Source organism: Drosophila obscura, unplaced genomic scaffold (genome assembly GCF_018151105.1).
Source record: "Drosophila obscura isolate BZ-5 IFL unplaced genomic scaffold, ASM1815110v1 contig_139, whole genome shotgun sequence".
Taxonomy (NCBI): Eukaryota; Metazoa; Arthropoda; class Insecta; order Diptera; family Drosophilidae; genus Drosophila; species Drosophila obscura.
The window spans coordinates 1,358,459-1,379,645 of record NW_024542723.1 but is presented as its reverse complement, the minus strand read 5'-3'; the positions used below and the strand labels follow the sequence as shown (position 1 = coordinate 1,379,645).

The 21,187-nt window shown below is 41.2% G+C and overlaps 1 protein-coding gene across 2 annotated transcripts in view; it reads left to right on the top strand.

Moving 5' to 3' along the window:
- The window catches only part of LOC111079195 (very long-chain specific acyl-CoA dehydrogenase, mitochondrial), a 66,554-nt gene that overhangs the window by 29,663 nt on the left and 15,704 nt on the right, over positions 1–21,187 (top strand). For both annotated transcript variants that reach the window (XM_041596027.1, XM_041596022.1), the window contains one exon: positions 16,479–17,468. In XM_041596027.1, coding sequence (XP_041451961.1) covers positions 16,479–17,468 — 990 coding nt within the window. The remainder of the gene's footprint in view (positions 1–16,478; positions 17,469–21,187) is intronic.

Genomic DNA, 21,187 nt, shown 5'->3' with positions numbered 1-21,187 from the left:
TTTTACCACATGCACACATTTTGCTTTGGATATTCGACAAGATTCGACCAGATCATACTGATTCGATCATTTCTGCCGAAATACCAGATCCAGAAACTGATCCTGAGTTGCATTCCATTGTAACAACGAACATGATCCACTTGCGGAGTCCACAACCGAGACTCACCGTGTACGGAAAACGGGAATTGTACAAAGCGTTTTCGCCGTACGTAGGTGAACGACACAATCAGTCGTGGACGGATATCCATTGTATCGGCGTCGTTCTCCAAATGACAACGGCAGATCAGTCGTTATGAAAGTGAAAGCAAATGATGTCGTTATCGATAACCGCTGGATCGATCCATACTGCAATGTTGAGTACTGAAACTCCATCAAATACGTTTGAAAATATTCCAACAAAGGGAGTGGCGGTGTTTGGCATTTCCAGTCCAAATGCAAACGACGAGGGGTCGAAATTTCAACTTGGAAGTTACGTGAGTTGTTACGAGGCAATTTTGAGTCTGTTTTCATTTCCGATCCATGAAAGTAACCCGATTGTCCTGCTTTTGGCAGTTTACTTGAGAACGTCCAGGGTGTGTACTTTACGGATGCGAATGTAGCGCAAAGAGCAGAAAGACCACCAGCGACAACATTGACAAATTTCTTTTCGACATGCGAAAGCGATCCGTTTTCAAGGACTTTACTCTTTTGGGAAATGCCATGCTTTTATACATGGAACGCTTCATCAAAGAAGTTTCAACGCCGAAAGAGAGGTGACGCTGTTGTTGGCTTCGCTGATGTCTATTCGGACGAATATACACAGTTCATTCATGCCAAGACGAATGCTTCTATCTGCGCTTGCTTTTGGTGAACATTAGAACATTAGTACGCTTCCTTGCGTACTGTGGATGGTGTGCTGTGCGCCACTTTTCGGGATGCTTGCCAACGTTTGAAACAGTACACATTGGGACTCAACGCTCGCCGATGCAACTGTTTCTGCGCCAGCGAATCAAATTGAGATATTATTAGCGATCATCATAGCCACATGTCATAGCTAAAATGGGGTGAGATAACGTTCGCCGGGTCCGCTAGCTTTAATATATTTATTAAATTTATTTATAATCACACCACAAATTTTACCTCACACAAATCAACCAAAACACTAAGAAATTATGAATTCCCGCTTACAGAAAAAATATCGTAACTTTGCTACGAAGTAAGAAATTTCTCCGATCTTAATGCTCAATGCTATAAAAGTTATCTATCTCGATGCACTTTTCACAAAACAGTGTTCGTAGAACATCCGTACATCCATCCTCGCAATCATTTCTTAATTCGTCGGGAAAAAATGATCAGGCAATTGATGATCTTTTTGCCCAATTTTTACGAACAACCTATTCTCATGAAAGCTAATCTGGTCAGACGGTTAGAAGTAAACAAATTTTCCGGCGCACCAAATTGGGTGCATCATCTGTTTGACCAACCTAAAATTTGGATTTGAAAAAATTGGTCTCTGCAACAACAAATTAATTCTAAAAAATCATAAGCTCAAAAATGACTGAGTACGGGTATAAGTAGAGTCGCGTCCCCAGAAGCGACTCACGCGTTCCTTCTTGTTTTCTATTTTCTTTTGCAATTAAGAATCGTTTTGTAGAAAAAGCTGGTGATCTTTCATTTCGGCGAGGAAAATGTTTCCGATTTGAAAATGGAAAAATGTGTTTTTGCGAATACGGGAGCACAAAACTTTCCGATTAAAAAGGCGAACTGGAACGATTTGCGAAGGGGAAAACCGGAGCCAGTAATATAAAATTTGTAGTTATAACAATGGAATGATCGTTGAACCATCGTCAAACACAGCTTCCAAGGAACCCCTCTGATAACGACCCACGCAAACGGTTTAAGGACCACGACTTGAGGATATGCATCTGAAATGTTCGCACACTCAACAGGGATGGCGCGGATATTCAGTTTGTGGATGTCCTCAACAACTACTCTGCTGACATCTCCGCTCTTCAGGAGATGCGGTGGATTGGACAGGGGTGCAAGCTGACAAAATCATCAACCAGCGCAATCTGGGAGATCTTCTACAGCGTTCATACCTCCAAGCTCGAATTCGGGTGCGGTTTCTTAGTAAGTGAAAGACTTCGTCGCTCTGTCCCCAGCTTCACATCTGTGGACAAGAGAAAGCGCACTCAAACTTACGGAAAAATATCTTAATAGTACTCTCCACATTCCCCAACGGAAGGCAAGGAGGAATCGGACAAAGATTAATTTTATGAACGCCTGGAACATCTATATGAGCGCTGCCCTGATCACGACATTAAGATCGTGCTAGACGATTTTAACGCCAAAATCTGGAGAGAAGGAGTCTATGGTTCGACGCCCGGCCGTTGTAACCTCCACGAAGTAACCTCCAGGAATGGAGAGAGGCTTATAAATTTCACTTCAGAAAGGACCACTATCGATCATGTTTATTACTAGTACCAGATTCCAAAATTCCGAAATTTTGAAATGCACTTGTAGCAGTGACATGACTCTGAAAACCAAACTTGGTTGCCCTAGCTCTTATAGTCTCTGAGATCTAGGCGCTCATCTAGACAGACAGACAGACGGACAGACAGACATGGCTATATCGACTCGGCTATTGATGCTGATCAAGAATATATATACTTTATGGGTCCGGAAACGTTTCCTTCTCTGCGTTACACACATCCACTTTTACCACAAATCTAATATACCCCTTAACTCGTTTTTAAGTACGGGTATAACAACTTAAAGTCAAGACTTTATAAAAAATGTCGAGAAGCTGGTTCTCCTTCTTCCCTCTCTCGCTATGTAATACCTCGGTCAAATTTCTCCGTTCTTAACGCTCAATGCTATAGAAACTACCTATCGATGCAGGATACAATTTTCACAGGATCCTAAACAGTTTTAAAGCTTCGTAACTAGTAAGCGCAGAACGTCCGCTCATCCATGCTCGTTATCGTTTCTCAATATGTCAGCAAAGTGCCGATCTTTTTGCCAAATTTTTCCAAGCACCTATTCTTATGAAAGCTACTCTGGTCAGCCGTATCCAAGGTCGAACGGTATTTTCAGCCCCTTGTTAAATGAAAGCTCACTACTTCACGATCTTCGACTAGTTAACCCCGTGTTTTCACCAGGTCATGACGGAGTTCCCGGCTGTGTACTCAGGTACTGTGCCGACTCTCTGTGTGGACCCCTGCTTAAACTATTCACCCAATACATCTATTCTTCAGAATTTCCCCCGATCTGCAAGGAATCTTTTATAATTCTTCTCCATAAGAAAAGAAGCCAGTCTGTCGCAATTAATTATAGAGATATATGTAAGCTATCTGTATTCCTTTAATTTTAAAAAAATTTTAGCTCCGCACTTGCAACATCTCTGCAAATCACTTATATCTCCATCTCAGCACGGATTTACAATCGATCAACAACCTCAAATTTATTAGAGTTTACGTCTTTTTTCATTAAAGGATTTCAAGGTAACTTACAGGCGGATGTTATTTACACCGGCTCATCCGACTCTGTAAACCACTCCCTTTTAGCACAAAAACTTGAACTCTTACGTTCCCAATCTTTTGAGATGGATTTCTGCCTACTCCTCTTTACCCCTTAAGACTACTTCTGGAGTACCACAGGGCAGCCATCTAGTCCCCCTACTTTTCACACTTTTTATTAATGACCTGCCTTCAGTATTAACAAACTCTCGAGTACTCATTTTTGCGGATGATGTTAAGCTCTTTGTCCAGTATGATAAGTAACTGGACTAGCAAGGTCCAGTCCGTAGTCTTTTTGCCGACTTCGGTGTTTTCACCAGGTCATGTCCAGTGAACATGTCCATTTCCAGGCTTGGATATGCATTAGCCTGTCCAGGATTCAAATTACAAGATATTTGTAATTTCTGCCAGAAACGGGACTCGCCGGCTGGAATCGAGAATTACTAAAGAAATCACAACACTTGTTCTGGTATTTTTCCTTTTAATGTAGGTTTATTATATATATTGATAAACTGCGCGACGCATAGACTAGTTTTGGTACTCGATCGACTGGCTCCGTCTCCATTCAAGGCAGTGCCTTTTATTGCCTGCCATTGATTTTCTATCAATGTGTTAAATGATAGCTTATTCCTAATGGGAAGGGGGGATTATATAAATATGTTTTGATTATGATCTTCCCCTGGTTACGTCGTTTGCTGCTGCTATAATTGTTTACATTTATCCTGCTCAGCGTCTTTCCGTGAGTGTGTTTACGGTGGCGCGTATGCTGAGTTTTTGTTTTGAGGGTGTTGAACTCGTCATTTGAGAGACTTCGGTTTCTTCGGATTTGCTGCGGTTGTGGTTGGTTACATATTCTTGGCCAGCGCCTTTAGGTCGATCAGCCGCGCCTGTGCCTACCCGCTTGTGACGAACCATGGGAACCAAGGTTCGTTACAGTGTTCTGCAAATATGTTACACCTTAATGAACACATTTCTATCATGGTACCCTCATTACTTGCTCGTATATTCCACCTTCCTCGGATATCTTAATATACGAGCATCACCTGTCCGCGTTAAAACCTGTTTCTTTCTGTCTATCATATAAAGACCATATGATTGTTCTTGGTGATTTCAATTTGCCAGGTACTGTTTGGTCTTCGGTAAACAAGTCTAATCTGCTTGTGCCCATGTCACGACATGACTGTATCGATGGTTGTTAGACATATCCCTGTCTCAAGTCAACCATGTGAAAAATTCCTTGGATCGATTGCTTATGCTTGTGTCTCGGATCCGACCACAGCGCTGCTAACCCGAGCCCTTCCGCTTACTATACCTGAAGAATCCTACCATCCTACATTCGCAGTGCCGCTCGATATTGGGCCTACTGTATTGGATCGAACGGGTAGGCTATATGAACGTGACCGCTGATTTCGTAAAGCCGAGTTTACGAAGCTTAATAACCTCATTATGGATTTTGATTGGTCCGCTCTTGTGCAATTGTGCACTGACGTTATGAAAGGCACTACCATTTTTTATAATGTACTTGACACACTTTTTGAATCTTGTGTCCCACTTTCTTGTCCGGTTTGATTTGGGGAACCTCCTTGGTTTACCAAAGAGTTTTAGTTAGAGTTATCCAGTCTAAAGAACTTAAAGTCAAGACTTTATAAAAAATTTTGAGCTCTCTCGCTATGTAATACCTTGGTCAAATTTCTCCGTTCTTAACGGCCAATGCTATAGAAACTACCTATCTGGATGCTGGATACGATTTTCACAGAATCCCAAACAGTTTACAGCTTCGTAAACAAAAAGCGTATAACGTCCGCTCATCCATGCTCGTTATCATTTCTCAATATGTCAGCAAACAATGATCATGCAATTGCCGATCTTTTTGCCCAATTTTTCAAAACAACCTATTCTCTGAAAGGCTACTCTGGCCAGCCGTATCCATACAGTTTAAAGTTCCCGGCTGTGTAGTTAGGTGTTGTGCCGACTTTGTGTGGACCCCTGCTTAAATTATTCACCCTATCCATCAATTCTTCATGATTTTCCACAATCTGAAAGGAATCTTTTATTATTCCGCTTCAGAAGAAAGGTAGCAAGTCTGATGCAAATAATTATAGAGGTCTATGTAAATTATCCGCTATTCTTACAGTTTTTGAAAAAATTTTAACTCCGGAAATCTCTTCAAATCACTTATCTCTCCACTCAGCATGGATTTATAAGGCGACGATCAATAGCCACTGATTTATTTATTTATTACGCCAATGGATTAATCCTTATCTGGCTACTGGGTTATAAGCTTATCTCTAAAACAAAACATTACATAGAAAATATTCCCTAAGCGCTGGCCGAAGCACATCCTTCTTGGATCCCCCCAACAAAATCGAATGCTTTCTGGCAGGAAATTAAAAAACCGCAAAGCCGTTAAAACTGGTTCATTCCGCGCATAGTATGTCCTAGCAGCACTTTCATTAAATGGGACCAAGGAACGGAGATTCCTGGCTGGGATATTAAATTTAATTAAACTCATTAGGACTGTCAATATTAGCAAATATTAAATCATTTAAGAACAGCAAGCCAGCTATCGAACGCCTATCTTCATAGTATGAAGTTCATACCTGCAGTATGCACTAGGCAACACAAACTAAAGTAATGTCGTTACATTACATTACATTGCAATGCAAATTCTATTGCTCAATTCTATTGATATGTGTAGTGCCTGAAGGATTCCAAATTAAGGAAGCGTATTCCACCCTTGAGCGCACAAATGCAGAATACACTGACAATATTGAGTATGGATCCCTAAAGAGTACGATATTTCGCTTGACGAATCCAAAGATCGCATACGCCTTCGGCAGAAAAAAAATTTGCTGATTAATAAACAGGAATTTACTATCAACGAGAAGGAACCTGTGAGACGCTTCTTTGGACGTGATTCTACTTTTATAGCCGTACTCAATCATATATTTTTTAACCTTATGATTTAAAAAAATTTTAGGGATGAGGAGTGAATGCCCAGCTTGGAAAAAGGCTTGGCGAAATCCGTATATATTGTGTCCATCTGCAAATGGACCTCAAAGGCTTGTATGCAACGTTTCGAAAATGTAGCTAGTTTCGAGGTCGTAGAACGGCCAGACATGAACCCATGCTGATTTGGGTCAATATAAGTACTTATTATTAAGGATAATTTTTGAACTTCTATTCTCTAGAACAGCTTTGCGATATTGCTTATCTTAGCAATAGGCCTGACTTTGGCAATCACAGACTTACTTCCGCATTTATGAACCGGTGGAACTTTTGCGATTTTCCATCTAGATATAAATTTACCCTGAAACGGCAAAAAATTAAAAAGAATTTTAAGAGGTTGAAGAAGACTAGAATAGCATTTTTTGAGAAAGAATGAGGAGAAAAGTTAGCTAAGCTTCGGAGGAAAGTTAGCTATAGCTTGGAAATGTCCTGAACAGTTATATCAGTTATATACGAATTTCAGGAAAATTATCTAAGAGTTCCTGGTTATTCCAGCTAGAAGCAGGCTCGAAGTTAGCATATAAAAAAGAATCAAATAATACTAACCCCAGAGTGATCTAAAATGGTACAACGGTATGGATGACAATGATTTTCTTGAATTTATGAAGCGCCAGCACATATTAAGATTGGGCTTTAGGCTATTTTCAACATCAGAGATGTATTGATTTTATAGAAATTTATAAAGAAACTGAAACTCTCGCTTGTGTTGTCTATATCTATCACCATCCCCTGTATTACACCATCTAAGAAACCTTTTGTAGAACTTATTGCTTAATTTTTAATATTTCTGGAGGCCTTTAGTGTACCAAGGAAGCCTATAGGAACCCCGTACCTTGGATGAAACAATTTTGTCAAGAGTGTTAATGAGAGCAACAAGGGAGTTATTATAATTAGTCTTGATACAAGCATTAGATAGCAAGGATACCCAATCCATAGATATGAGGCAATCACTTACGGCAACCAAGCTGGCAGGATCAAAATTATATCTAAGAACTACGTTAACTGCTGGTACAAAATTAAAAAATTCGATATGAAAGCAGAAGGGCTTATGATGAACAACACAGTTAGAAATAGTAAATTCAGCAAGGCTTACCGAGGAGTGAACAATAGAATTAATAAATATTAAATCGAGTAACCGATGCAAATCATTAAAAATATTTATTTGGGTGAGGCCCATGCTATAACAATCAACAATGACGATAATTTCATGTGGCAGGTGTACATTGCCAGGGAGCAAGGGATTGCGAGTCACATGTCCATACAACAGATTTAAATCTCCTGTCACACATATACCAACAGAGCTGGCATTTATGCTAGAAATGTTGTTCATATGCGCCTGATAAAGCGTAAAGTCACTTCCAGGGGGCATATACGAAGCAACTATTAAACTCTTCCCGGACGAGCCAGACACCTCGGCAGCAAACTGGTCCAAAAGTTAAAAGTTCAACTGCTACGCAGCAGAAAGTACGGCGGACAGCCATGATGACACCTACACCTCTCTCGCAATGCATTCCGCTGAAGTCTCCATCCTTACGATAGACATAGAACTAGTTTGGATCGAAGAACTCATTGGAGCTGAAGTTACGGTTGAGACAGGTTTCAACCAATATTATGACATCATAATCACTTTTGGTTCTCATTCCAGATATGTTTTGAAAGTAAATTTTAAGGCAGTTACTTCCAATTCTCCTGTCAGATGAATTTACTGGCACTGTTACCATAGCTACCTGGAAATCAGGAAGTTTTAGAGTAAAATCCATAACACGAGATGTCTGCGCTGCACAGCCAAAGGAACCATTAAGAACGCTGCGCAATGTTTCTGTTCGAATACGTATTGGCAGGTTGAAATCATCATTACAAAAGTTTGAGTTTCCGCAGTCGGTGCGTGCCGTTGACAGCGCGCTGCAGAAAGCTCATTATCAAAAAGCGGCGACAGGAGAGAGAATTGTGAAGAGAGCAAGTGTCTATTATAAAGAAAGATTTTACTATCCCACGCTGGCAACTTTGAAGAAGAGAGCGATACTCGAATAAAATCGTTGAGCCATCCAGGTGTTGGACGATCAAGCTGCGACAGCGGGTGGGGAAGAGAGCGCCACTCCGAAGAGCACGCTACGAGCGAATCCATCGCAAGCAAGTGTATTTGTGGGAACATCTCATAAAGCAGCCTTCAAAATCCGCAGAATGTATGATGCTGCAGAATGAAGAGAGAGCGCAATTACGAAGAGAGCGCTGTGTGGGAGCGCACCCATTCCAAGTTCGGTGCTGAACTGCGTTGATGAGAGAGATCGATGCAGAGGGCGAGCGTTTTAAGCGCCAGCTTCTGCAGTTGTTGTTGGTGATAAGGTTGAAACCTGCGGTGATAAGTAATGCACAAAAGTGAACCGCTAATGACGTCACTGCCAGTGACGCCGATTATTTGGGAAGAGAGAGCGCGTTAATCCATAGATGTGGCCGCGGGTTTTCCGTAGTTGTTAGAATGATCCAGGACGACAGTGTTTATTATATTTAATGTTTTATTTATATTATTATCATATATTTGCTCTGATTACAATGAGTGTATGTTTAAAACGAGGTTATAATATTGGATATAATAGAATGCTGCGCTTTTGCTTCTTGCGTATTTTCGAGAGAAACTTTGGCACCGAACTGTCTGCCGTCGATCGTTGAACTCTTGTTCTCTTCATTCTTTCGACTGCCGCTTCTGGTCTCTCTATCTGTTACGGGCGCTGTTAGCTTAACAGACTCTGCTGCTCTCTGTGGCTTCTCACCAAATCCCACATTCGGCCTTCCTGACGTTAAGTTCGACCCGAACTCCTTCATAAATTCCGCAACAGTAGATGTCTTAAAAGGACCTTCTCCTTCTCCTACTTTCTCTACATCATACCGGCCATGCTTGCGAATCTTGACCACTTTATAGCGCCCCAGAAACTTCCCCTTCAACTTCAAACCAACACCATATTGGGTACGCCTGATCGCAACTAAGTCGTTGATACTATATTCCTTTTTATCCTTTCTCTTTTTGTCAAAGGCTCGTTTATTCTCTTCATGCAATGACTGAATATTGTCCCTAGCATCTTTCCTTAAACGCTCACGCTCTTCATCTAGCTCATCTATGAGGGACTGCTGCACCAATTCTCTCAACTCAGCTATACCAGTTATACGCATGTCTACTCCGGTTAGCAATTTAAATGGAGTTACTTTGGTGCTCCTAGGCTCAATGTTATTAATCATTTGCTGCACTCTACCTACGTGCTTATACCAATTACCTGGACTTTCGAAACTCATCTTAGACATCATCGTTCCTACTATCTTGTGTATTCTCTCGACCTGTCCATTTCCTCGAGGTACGCCTGTAGTTATTAACAAATGCTGTATCTTCTGCTTCTCACAGTACTCCTTGAATAAGTGTGATGTGAAAGCCGCACCACGGTCCGTTACAACTCTGAATGGGTTACCGAACGATACTGCCTGCCTCTCTAAGCAATTCACCACCTCATCTACTCCAGTACTACGTGTCGGATATAACCAAACGTATTTTGAAAATGCGACAACAACAGCCAATATGTGATTATATCTTTTCTTTGTAATCTCCATCGGTCCGACGTGGTCTATGTGATAGGTAACCAATGGTTTATCACCTTTATCAATGGGAGTTAAGTACCCTTCTTGTCTGCCTGCTTTGGTATTAACTAAAATACACTCCACGCAACCGCCTACTACTTTGTCTACTTTATCTTTTAACTTAGGAATGAAATAAGACTTCTATATTAAATCTTGAGTTTTCTTCACTGAAAAATGTCATTGTCTGTGTGCAATCTGTATTATCTCCGTTTCCATTTGCGATGGAACTACTATCAACTCTCGGTTTGGGTCTTTAAACAATACTTGAGATGCTATATAATAATCCTCGTATCCCTTATTTTCCACCAGATTCCTAATTACCTTGGTCCATTCATCTGCACACTGTGCTTCCTTAAGCCTGTGCATCATACTCTCTGTCAGCATGTAACAAGCAGTCCGGCTGAGTGCGTCTACGTGTCGCATCTTCGTTCCAGAACGATGTTATATTACATAGTTGTAATCTTGCAGATACATCGCCCACCTAGCTACTCTCAATGGAACGTCTTTCTTTTTCATGGTTATCGCGAATGCGTTACAGTCCGTAATGATTTTGAATTCCAGTCCTAGCACATACATACGCCATTTAGTTAAAGCCCCTATCACCGCTAGAACCTCCAGTTCGTATGAATGATAGTTTTCCTCACATGGCGTTGTTTTCTTACTCATATACATTACTGGGTGCAACTGACCATCTCCTGGGTCCTTTTGTAGAAGTACAGCTCCAAATCCCAATTTAGGGGTTTCTAGTAGCCAGGCCAGTGCTCCATCTCCACCCTCATCTTCCCGCTCTACTTCTACCCATCCAAAAAACTAAATTCCTCCTATTTAGTTATCTACCGGAATGCTAGAGGCTTTCGTAGTAAGCTCAGCACTATTTTTCTTAAGAGTCTCGCATTCTCGTCCCACGTTATTGTGTTTACCGACACCTGTTTAAAGCCGGACATCCTTAGTTCCAAAGTTTTTGCAGTTCGGTATACGATCTTTGGAAATCACCGTTCGTCACGTGCAGTGGACTCAAACTTCACGTCGGAACATTTCATAGTCAAGGTTCAACAAGACCTGGAATTACTGTGCGTAAAACTTATTCTCCCAGGCTTTTCCATTTTCATTACTTTCTCGTATATTCCACCTTCCTCGGATATCTTAATATACGAGCATCACCTGTCCGCTTTGAAAACTGTTTCATTATCGCTATCGGATAAAGACCATATAATAGTTCTTGGTAATTTTAATTTGCCAGGTACTGCATGGCCTTCGGTATACGAGTCTAATCTGCTTGTGCCCATGTCACGATGTGACATGTGACTGTATCGATAGTTGTTAGACATATCCCAGTCTCAAGTCAACCATGTGAAAAATTCCTTGGATCGATTGCTTGATCTGTGCTTTGTCTCGGAACCGACCATAGCTCTGCTAACCCGATCCCTTCCGCTCACTATACCTGAAGAATCCTACCATCCTACATTCGAAGTGTCGGTCGATATTGGGCCTACTGTATTAGATCGAACGGGCAGGCTATCTGAACCTGACCGCTGCTTTCGTAAAGCTGAGTTTACGAAGCTTAAAAACCTCATTAAAGATTTTGATAGGCCCGCTATGTACTTGTGCACTGACGTTATGAAAGGCACTACCATTTTTTACAATGTACTTGACACACTTTTTGATTATTGTGTCCCACATAAGTATGTTATATCTGGTTGCATAGAACTTTGCAGTTCTGAAAAGCTGGCAAATGCAGCTATAAATCCGACCCAGACCCTTTGTATTTGCAGATTAACGCCTGAAAGATATTAAGCTTTCAAATGCCAATTTCATCATTTTTTTGCGGTATTTTTTTTCGAAACTTTAACTTTAAAAACTCGGAAAAAGTCGAAAGAAAAATAATTCTTGGTATGCATTTTTAGTTTTAGATAGAAGCATTAATTATGCGTCGTTTAAGGTATTGTTCATTAAAATCTATGTGGGATTTGGTGAGAAGCCACAGAGAGCAGCAGAGTCTGTTAAGCTACCAGCGCCCGAAACAGATAGAGAGACCAGAAGCGGCAGTCGAAAGAATGAAGAGAACAAGAGTTCAACGATCGACGCCAGACAGTTCGGTGCCAAAGTTTCTCTCGAAAACACGCAAGAAGCAAAAGCATTCTATTATATCCAATATTATAACCTCTTTTAAACATAACAATTTTTGGGGGCTCAGCTGGAGATTTGAACAGTTACAATCGGGAAGTCATCAAACTAGAATGTATGCTTAAAAATAAATATTGTAACATTAATTGAATCGCTTCGGAGCTGCTTGGAACATTCTGGAAACAAATTTCCAAACGAAACTCTACGGCGCGCAAAGAAATATCAGAAAATCGTGCGAGTGGGCGAGACGGCGGCAGGCAGCAACGGCAAAGAGAAGAAAAACCGAAGCAAACCGAATCAGGAGGAACGAGAGGAACAGCAAAAAAGGCGACAAAAATAAACGAGTACCCAAGCTGGAGGCAACGTAAAACTTTGTGGATGTTCAGCAGCGTGCATTAGGCAGGATCGTTGGCGGTAGACATCTGGACAAAGTGGAAGGCGTGGAGCAGTGAAGGTACCTGGTGGATCGCAAGTACTGGACAAAGGCGGCTGGTCAAGGCCAAAGGTCTGCAAGAAAAGACGGCGTGTAAATCGGCAAGACTGTGCGTGCAAGAAATGGGACGCAGCAGTCAAAAGCTGTAAAAGCTGTGGTGCATTGATCGACGAATTTGGTGTGAGGGTGTTATCAGCGGAGGTACATCGTAGACTAGGGAAACGGCAGAAGAAAAAGAACGAAACGTTGCACGAGTATCTGTACGCTCTGATGGAGTTGGCAAAGCCGATCGATATGGAGGACGAAAGCTTAATCGAATATTTTGTTAATGGGATTCCAGATTCTAATGCAAATAAGGCTTTACTGTATCAGGCTAGGAGTATGAGGCAGTTAAAGGTGCAAAATGAGGCATACCAGAAGATGTCAGGGTCAGTGAGACTGCAAGGGAAGTTTGACTCACACTTCAACAAAGGAGAAAAGGTCGAGATGACAGTTAGACAGGAAAAGGCAACTAATCTAGTTCTGGAGAAAGGTATGACTAAGCCATCAAGCACGTTCATGTCTTCCGGATTAGAATTGAAATCGGTAAGGTATGGAAGATTAGCGTTTAAAGGACAAGTCGATACAGGTGCCGACTTGTGTCTGTTACGCAGAAGTGTGTTTTTGAAAATCGGTAAAGAAAGATTGGCAGGACATGAAAAATGTCTAAAAGGAATTGGTGAAATTCAAATTATAATTCTTGGAAGCATCACCATACCTGTACAGATTGATGATATTGACTTAATATTAGAATTTCATGTGATTGCGGACGAAGACATGGCCTTTGAAGCTATCTTGGGTAGAACTCTTCTAGAGAGAGTAGACGTGAAGGTGACAAGGGATGGCACGTCCTTTGTTCTTGGGTGCTGCAGGAAAGGTTCAGGAACATGCAGATAAAAAAGAAGAAGTTAATTCATGCATGGAGTTGATGAATGAGTTTAGGAGTTTGTGTATGGTGAGTTTTGAGCAGAATGAGACCATTGATATTGATTTGTCGCATTTGCCCTATTCACAGAGAGGTCAAATAAGAAAGATAATTAAGGAATACAAGCCGAGGCGAGATGTACAGTGCCATATAGAGATGAAAATTGTGCTAACCGATGATTTACCTGTGTATCAGCATCCCAGACGTATAGCTTATAGCGAGCAGAACATAGTAGACGAGCAGGTCAACGAGTGGTTGACGCAAGTTATAATCAAGCCCAGTACATCGGAATATGCCTCTCCGATTGTATTAGTGCCAAAGAAGAATGGGCAGAAACGTTTATGCTGCGATTATCGCAAGCTAACGAGAGAATAGTGCGGGATATCTTTCCGATGGTACAGATGCAGGATGTTATCGATAAATTGCAAGGAGCTTTGATTTTTACTACATTAGATTTAAAAAACGCACAAATGCACAAGCAGATTAGACTCGTTTACCGAAGGCCATACAGTACCTGGCAAATTAAAATCACCAAGAACTATCATATGGTCTTTATCCGATAGCGATAATGAAACAGTTTTCAAAGCGGACTGGTGATGCTCGTATATTAAGATATGCGAGGAAGGTGGAATATACGAGAAAGTAATGAAAATGGAAAAGCCTGGGAGAATAAGTTTTACGCACAGTAATTCCAGGTCTTGTTGAACCTTGACTATGAAATGTTCCGACGTGAAGTTTGAGTCCACTGCACGTGACGAACGGTGATTTCCAAAGATCGTATACCGAACTGCAAAAACTTTGGAACTAAGGATGTCCGGCTTTAAACAGGTGTCGGTAAACACAATAACGTGGGACGAGAATGCGAGACTCTTAAGAAAAATAGTGCTGAGCTTACTACGAAAGCCTCTAGCATTCCGGTAGATAACTAAATAGGAGGAATTTAGTTTTTTGGATGGGTAGAAGTAGAGCGGGAAGATGAAGGTGGAGATGGAGCACTGGCCTGGCTACTAGGAAGAGCTATGGGGCCTATTCTTTTTCTAAGCCTTGCACTCTTTCACATCCAAGTGCTCCGGCCAAAATTTGGCAGAGCAAATGGTTTCCAACTGAGTTGGGCAGACGCTTATCTGTAAGGAGGCTATCGCCCTGGCATAAGAGAAATTTAACTTATCCACTTTTAATCCATCGGTTTTTTTTGTAGCTAGGAATGAAAGCAGCTACATTGTCAGATGTAAGGTCAGGGGCAAGCCGTAATACAAAAACTTTCCGCTTTGGTGGGACTCCCACCAGTGGTTTTGGCACCGCCGTGCGGAGCCAGATCCAACATGATTTTCAAAGATGCCTGCGGGGTAGAGTTAAGAGATCTGGTGGTCTGGTGGCCTGCTGCTCGTTGGACTACACCAATTGCTGGTAGTTTGGAACTTGGTATCTTATATTTTCGCGAAAACAAAACCAGTTCTGTTTTCTGTGGGATCACACCAGGCCGTTGTAGCGTGCCCATCTAGCGGTCATGATTTGGGCAGGAACTTGCCCGTTACCAGCATTACTAGATCATTCGCATAGGCCGTAACCTCGTATCCACTCCAACTCAGCTGAAGAGGAAAGTCGTTAAGAACCAAATGTTGATAGAATCAGTTACAGGTAGGGTCCTCCCGGTACCGTATTTTTTACAAAGGAAGTTGTTGAAGGCTCCCTCTGCACCAACTTCATGTTATTCTGCGGATCTGAGGTGTCTATCGATATCACGCTTGTGATAGTCCAGTCAGATGTGTCCAAGGTCGGGTTCTGAGCTTTGATCAGGACCAGCGATACATCGTCTACCTTGATCGGGGGAGGAATCCACACCGTTTATGATCGTTCTCCTTGGAACCTGATCTGTGGGGACTATGCAGAGTGCCGCTCCAGGCCAAAGCTCGAGAATACTCTCGTTACCATATGCCACTGTCTTGGCTACCTCGCAGATATCCGGTCGTCTGCTCGAACAATGGCAGCCGTCATGGCGGTCAGAATTTCCGATTCTGCCGGCAGCCTGTTTTCATTCATTTGGGTGACCGCAGTTGGCGATCAGAATGTCCTCTAGTTTCGCCCTTTTCGTCTCGGAAGCTTGTAGCTCCAGGCAAGTCGATTCCACCGATACCTTCTGTCGAGAAGGTTTTAAGGGGAGGCCTGGGCGGCTCCTTGCAGAAACTCATACCTCCCCACGTCGTACTCGTGTCTTCTTCTTCAGGCTCTTGTCTCTTTCTGTCAGCACGTCGGTGAGGCCCTGGCTAAGTCCCAGTAGGTACTTAAACGCCTTTTAGCTGGACAGCAGCTTTTGTTGGCTCTTCGCCTCGACTACATTCCTTTTCTCCGCCGCATCAGCTGGTGGTAGCCCTGTAGAACCCTAGATGTTGGAACCCGTGAACTAGCTGAGGGACTAGTGGAGTCGAAGATTCCGCCTGTAGTCCCCGTTTTCAGTTCTTACAAAGCTTTTTTCTTTCTGCGGTTCTGGCTCTTGCTTGTGGTATTACAGGAATTATCAGCCACTCCTACGTTTGGTTTCCTGTTATAGGATAGCGACGTTGGGGGGCCTGCGCACTGGTAGCATACGCTACCGCCGGTATAGCTCTTGCCTTCCTTCGGCTTACCAAGCCCCCTCGCGAGGCAGTGGCAGTGGATTTATTGGCTACTAACTCGCGTAATACCACAGCAAGGAACTTTGGATCAACTTTACGACTATCGTGAACAAATGGTAGCTCGCGAGGGGGCTATTGAGTGACTTTTTTATATTTGGATTGTTTTTTTAATTTTTTGTTACATTAAACTAACAATTAATTCTTTTATTTTAATATAGGTTACTGCGTTTATTGTGGAACGATCCTTTGGAGGTGTTACAAATGGTCCACCAGAAAAAAAAATGGGAATTAAGGCATCAAATACGACGGAAGTTTACTTTGAGGACGTAAAAATACCAATTGAAAATATTCTTGGAAAGGAAGGGGATGGATTTAAGGTTGCTATGAATATTTTAAATAATGGTCGGTTTGGAATGGGAGCAACGCTCTCCGGCACGATGAAGAAATGCATTGAAATTGCTACTTCTCATGCTAATAACCGGGTTCAGTTTGGACAAAAACTTAAGAACTATGGCTCTATTCAAGAAAAATTAGCACAAATGAGCATGCTTCAATATGCCACAGAATCTATGGCATTTACGATATCCCAAAACATGGACGATGGGAGTCAGGACTACCATTTAGAAGCGGCCATATCAAAAATATATGCAAGTGAAAGCGCCTGGTACGTTTGCGACGAAGCTATTCAAATTCTGGGAGGTATGGGATTCATGGTTGAAGCTGGACTTGAACGAGTTTTACGAGATTTACGGATTTTCCGAATTTTTGAAGGCACAAATGATATTCTTCGTTTGTTTATAGCACTAACTGGTATTCAATACGCAGGATCTCATTTAAAAGAACTACAAAGTGCATTTAAGAATCCATCTACCAATTTGGGTTTGATATTTAAAGAAGCTTCTAAGCGTGCCGCTTCTAAAGTTGGTCTAGGTGGCAGTGATTTAAGTTGTCATGTAGCTCCTGAGCTTCAGCCCTATGCCAAGAAAACTGCAGAATGTATTGACCTTTTTGGCCAAACAGTTGAAGAGCTATTATTACGGTACAATAAAAATATAGTAAACGAGCAATTTATATTGAACCGACTGGCAAACGCAGCTATAGATATATACGCTATGGTTGTCACACAATCACGATCATCACGAGCTTTAAAACTTAAGCTTCCAACTGCACAGCATGAACTGAACTTGACCAAAGCTTTATCCATACAGGTAAGTTGATTTGACATACGTCCAAGGCAAGGAACAGAAAGAAAAAAGACGAGTTTGTACGTTGTGAGTTGCGGCACAGTACCACGACTATACTCATATACCCGGCCCTCAGTCTGTATATATGTAAGCTTATGATTTATGTAACCCATACCATTGGGGGTGCCACAGAAATCTCTAGGGATTTTGATTCAAGAGATTTGTCGAATCAAAAGAAAAATCCGTTGGTAGAACAGGATCTCTCAATGAAACGTCACGCACAGATTAATGTACATATGTTTGTTTATTGCTAATATGCCTGGTCGATTAGGCGACGATGCTAAGGGCAGGCGGACCGAATTGCCCGTGCCCTAATGCAAGCGAGAGAAAGATAGATGAAGAGAGCGAAAGCGAAGACGAAAGAAAGACGAAAAGCTAGATGCATATATAAACCGCGATTCGTGTTTATATATGCGACGAAAGAAAAGTGCGAGAGATTGCAAAGGCATGCAAGTGCTAGACCAGATCATGACCATTGCGAAGGCATGTTAGGGCAGACGGACCGAATTTCCCGTGCCCTACGCGATGCTAACGAAATAGAGAGCGAGAGAGTGTTCGAGAGAACGAGAGAGCTGATAGATCGAGAGAGTGATTTCCAATGGCGATAAAAAGAAAGATGCGAAACGAAGAGACGAAAGAACGGTTGAAACGGCTATTACAGTGAGGGCGCGGGTGTAGATACATGTCGATTACAATTAGGTACAGTGGGCAGAGCAAATAACGAACAAATAACATGATTTACTTTACGGCTGCACCACTGACTATAAATACTAACTAATGCTCCGCTGGGAGACCGAACAGCACTTTTTTCGGAGTTCACGCGCAACAATAAGAATTGTAGCACAGAAATGTAGTATTTCAAAAATAGTTTTGTGAAATATTGGTCTTCGTTTATTTTATTGTTTATTATTAGGTAGTACAAAGATTTTTTTTAAATTATACTATTTGGCCACCCTTCACTCAGGATAAGTCGAAAAAATATTATATTCCTTGTCTTTGTATTAATTCGCCGTCTTTTAAGTTATCACTCATAAAAACCTATGGACGACTGAGCTAAAATTGTTTGATCAATCCTCTGAAAATCACATTAATTCACACTAAAACACACACAAATTCTAAACTTATACAGGGTGCCACAGAAATCACTTCCACTGGAAAATCACCTAAATTCCATTCCGCCGTGCCACACAGCGATTTTTCAGCGGAATCAAAATCGCTCACAATTTATCCAGCGATTTGATTAAATACACCCATAAAACACACCTAAAACGATTCGAATCTTACTTTCCCATAATGGTTGTTCAATTGGTGATTAACCCTCATCCAAATAATTTAACATTATACATATTGAGTTAATAAAATAAACATTTTAGTACACTAGTAAATCAATCCGCTGACTGAAATTTCACTTAAAGATTCCGCTCTCAATCCGCAGCAGAGCAAGTTGGCCACCAAGGGCGATTCGGACTTTCGAAGTTAATACAGTAATGGCACCTTTTTTAATTCGAATTCGGAGCAATATATTTAATATTAATTATATTGAAAGCATTCTGTTTTCTTTAATTAAGCATTAAAAAAAAATAGCTCATTGTAGTAAAACGAGTCCGATGCGCATCTGAGAAGCCTGCGCTGCAAGGTTTGTACTCTAATATGTTGCCTCCGTAGTTCTTCGATGGCCAACAGTCTCGGTAAAAGCATTTTAATTAAGTTTACCGTAAAATTCAGATCTGTGTTTTTTTTTAACAGCTGATTGCTGCCATGCATGGAGAGTTGCCAGAAAACTGCTAGAGTTGCCGAGTACATTGTTTTATTTGACTCGCACGATATAGGATGTTTTTTTGCTTTGAAATTATAAAAGTACAGCTTTGAAAAATCAATTATTTTATATCATAAAAGAAAAAAAGAAAAACCAATTGTTTTGAAATGATGAAATCAATAGAACTTCAAAGTGAACCCTATTCGAATTGAATCTTGAAAGGTGTCAACCCTAGCTTAGTTACTAATTTGGTTCGAAATCGCTCGGAAATCTGTGGCACGGCGTAAATTTTGAAGCGGAAATCCTCTGAGCGGTTTCCCATTTCACTAGTGATTTCTGTGGCACCCCTCTGCTCACTGAGCACATCACGGGGGAACGGTGAAAGCTTCTATGAGATGTCAAACACCATCCAACATCCAAGAAAAACAGCTGATGTACTCAATTTGGTGCAGCGGAAAATTGGTTGACTTCTAAAATTAAAATTAATATTCATAATATAGTAATAATTGTGAATGTATTTCAGCAGCAAAATATTTTCTTGCACTAGCTAATCACGTTGCTGGACATGGATGATGAAAATGAGGTCAAAATTGACTAAGAGGAGGTATTAGAATAAAAACACAGAAGTCAAAGGTTCTTGTCATTTTTGACGCCTTCTATTAAATCCAATCAATGTTTTAAATACAAATATATATGTATGATAAGTAACTGCTTTAATACAAAACAAAATAAAAGACGTCGGCTTAAAGGTGGAGATAAGCGTATCTCCTGCTCAATTTGAAACCATTTGCTTCACCTGTGCATTGTATATCCGACCATTGCGTTGCTAACCCGATCCCTTCCGCTCACTATACCTGAAGACTCCTACCATCCTAAATTCGAAGTGTCGATCGATATTGGACCTACTGTATTGCATCGAATGGGTATCATAAAGCCGAACTAACGAAGCTTAATAACCCCATTAGGGATTTTGATTGGTCCGCTCTGTACTTGTGCACTGACGTTATGAAAGGCACAAACATTTTTTACATTTTTTTTGACACACTTTTTGATTCTTGTGTCACAGTTTCTTGTCCGGTTAGATCAGGGAAGCCTCCTTGGCTTACCAAAGAGTTATCCAGTCAAAAAACTTAGTCAAGACTTTATAAAAAATTTTGAGCTCTCTCGCTATGTAATAGCTTGGTCAAATTTCTCCATTCTTAACGGTCAATGCTATAGAAACTACCTATCTGGATGCAGGATATGATTTTCACAGGATCCCAAACATTTTAACAGATTCGTAAACAGTAAGCGTAGAACGTCCGCACATCTACCCTCGCTATCATTTCTTAATTCGTCGGCAAACAATATCCAGGCTGTTGCCGATCTTTTTACTCAATTACCTATTCTCATTTAACCTACTCTGGTCAGCCGTATCCATACAGTTTACCAAGATCGAAGGGCAATTTCAGCCCCTTGTTAAATGAAAGCTCACTGCTTCATGATCTTCATCTCGTTAACCCGGTGTTTTCACCAGATCCTGACGGAGTTCTTAGGTACTGTGCCGACGCTCTATGTGGACCCCTGCTTAAACTATTCACCCTATCAATAAATTCTTCATGCTTCCCCCCAAACCTGGAAGGAATTTTTTAATATTCCGCTCCACAAGAAAAGTATCATGTCTGATGCAAAGAATTTTAGAGGTATATCTAAAATACCTAAACTGTTAGAGACATTTTTTTACTATACCCGTACTCAAAAAAGAGTTAAGGGGTATATTAGATTTGTGGTAAAATTGGATGTGTGTTCCGCACATATATATATATTCTTGATCAGCATCAATAGCCGAGTCGATGGAGCCATGTCTGTCTGTCCGTCTGACCGTCTTGTTTGTCGCCTGGATCTCAGAGACTATAAGAGCTAGGGCAACCAAATTTGGTTTCCAGAC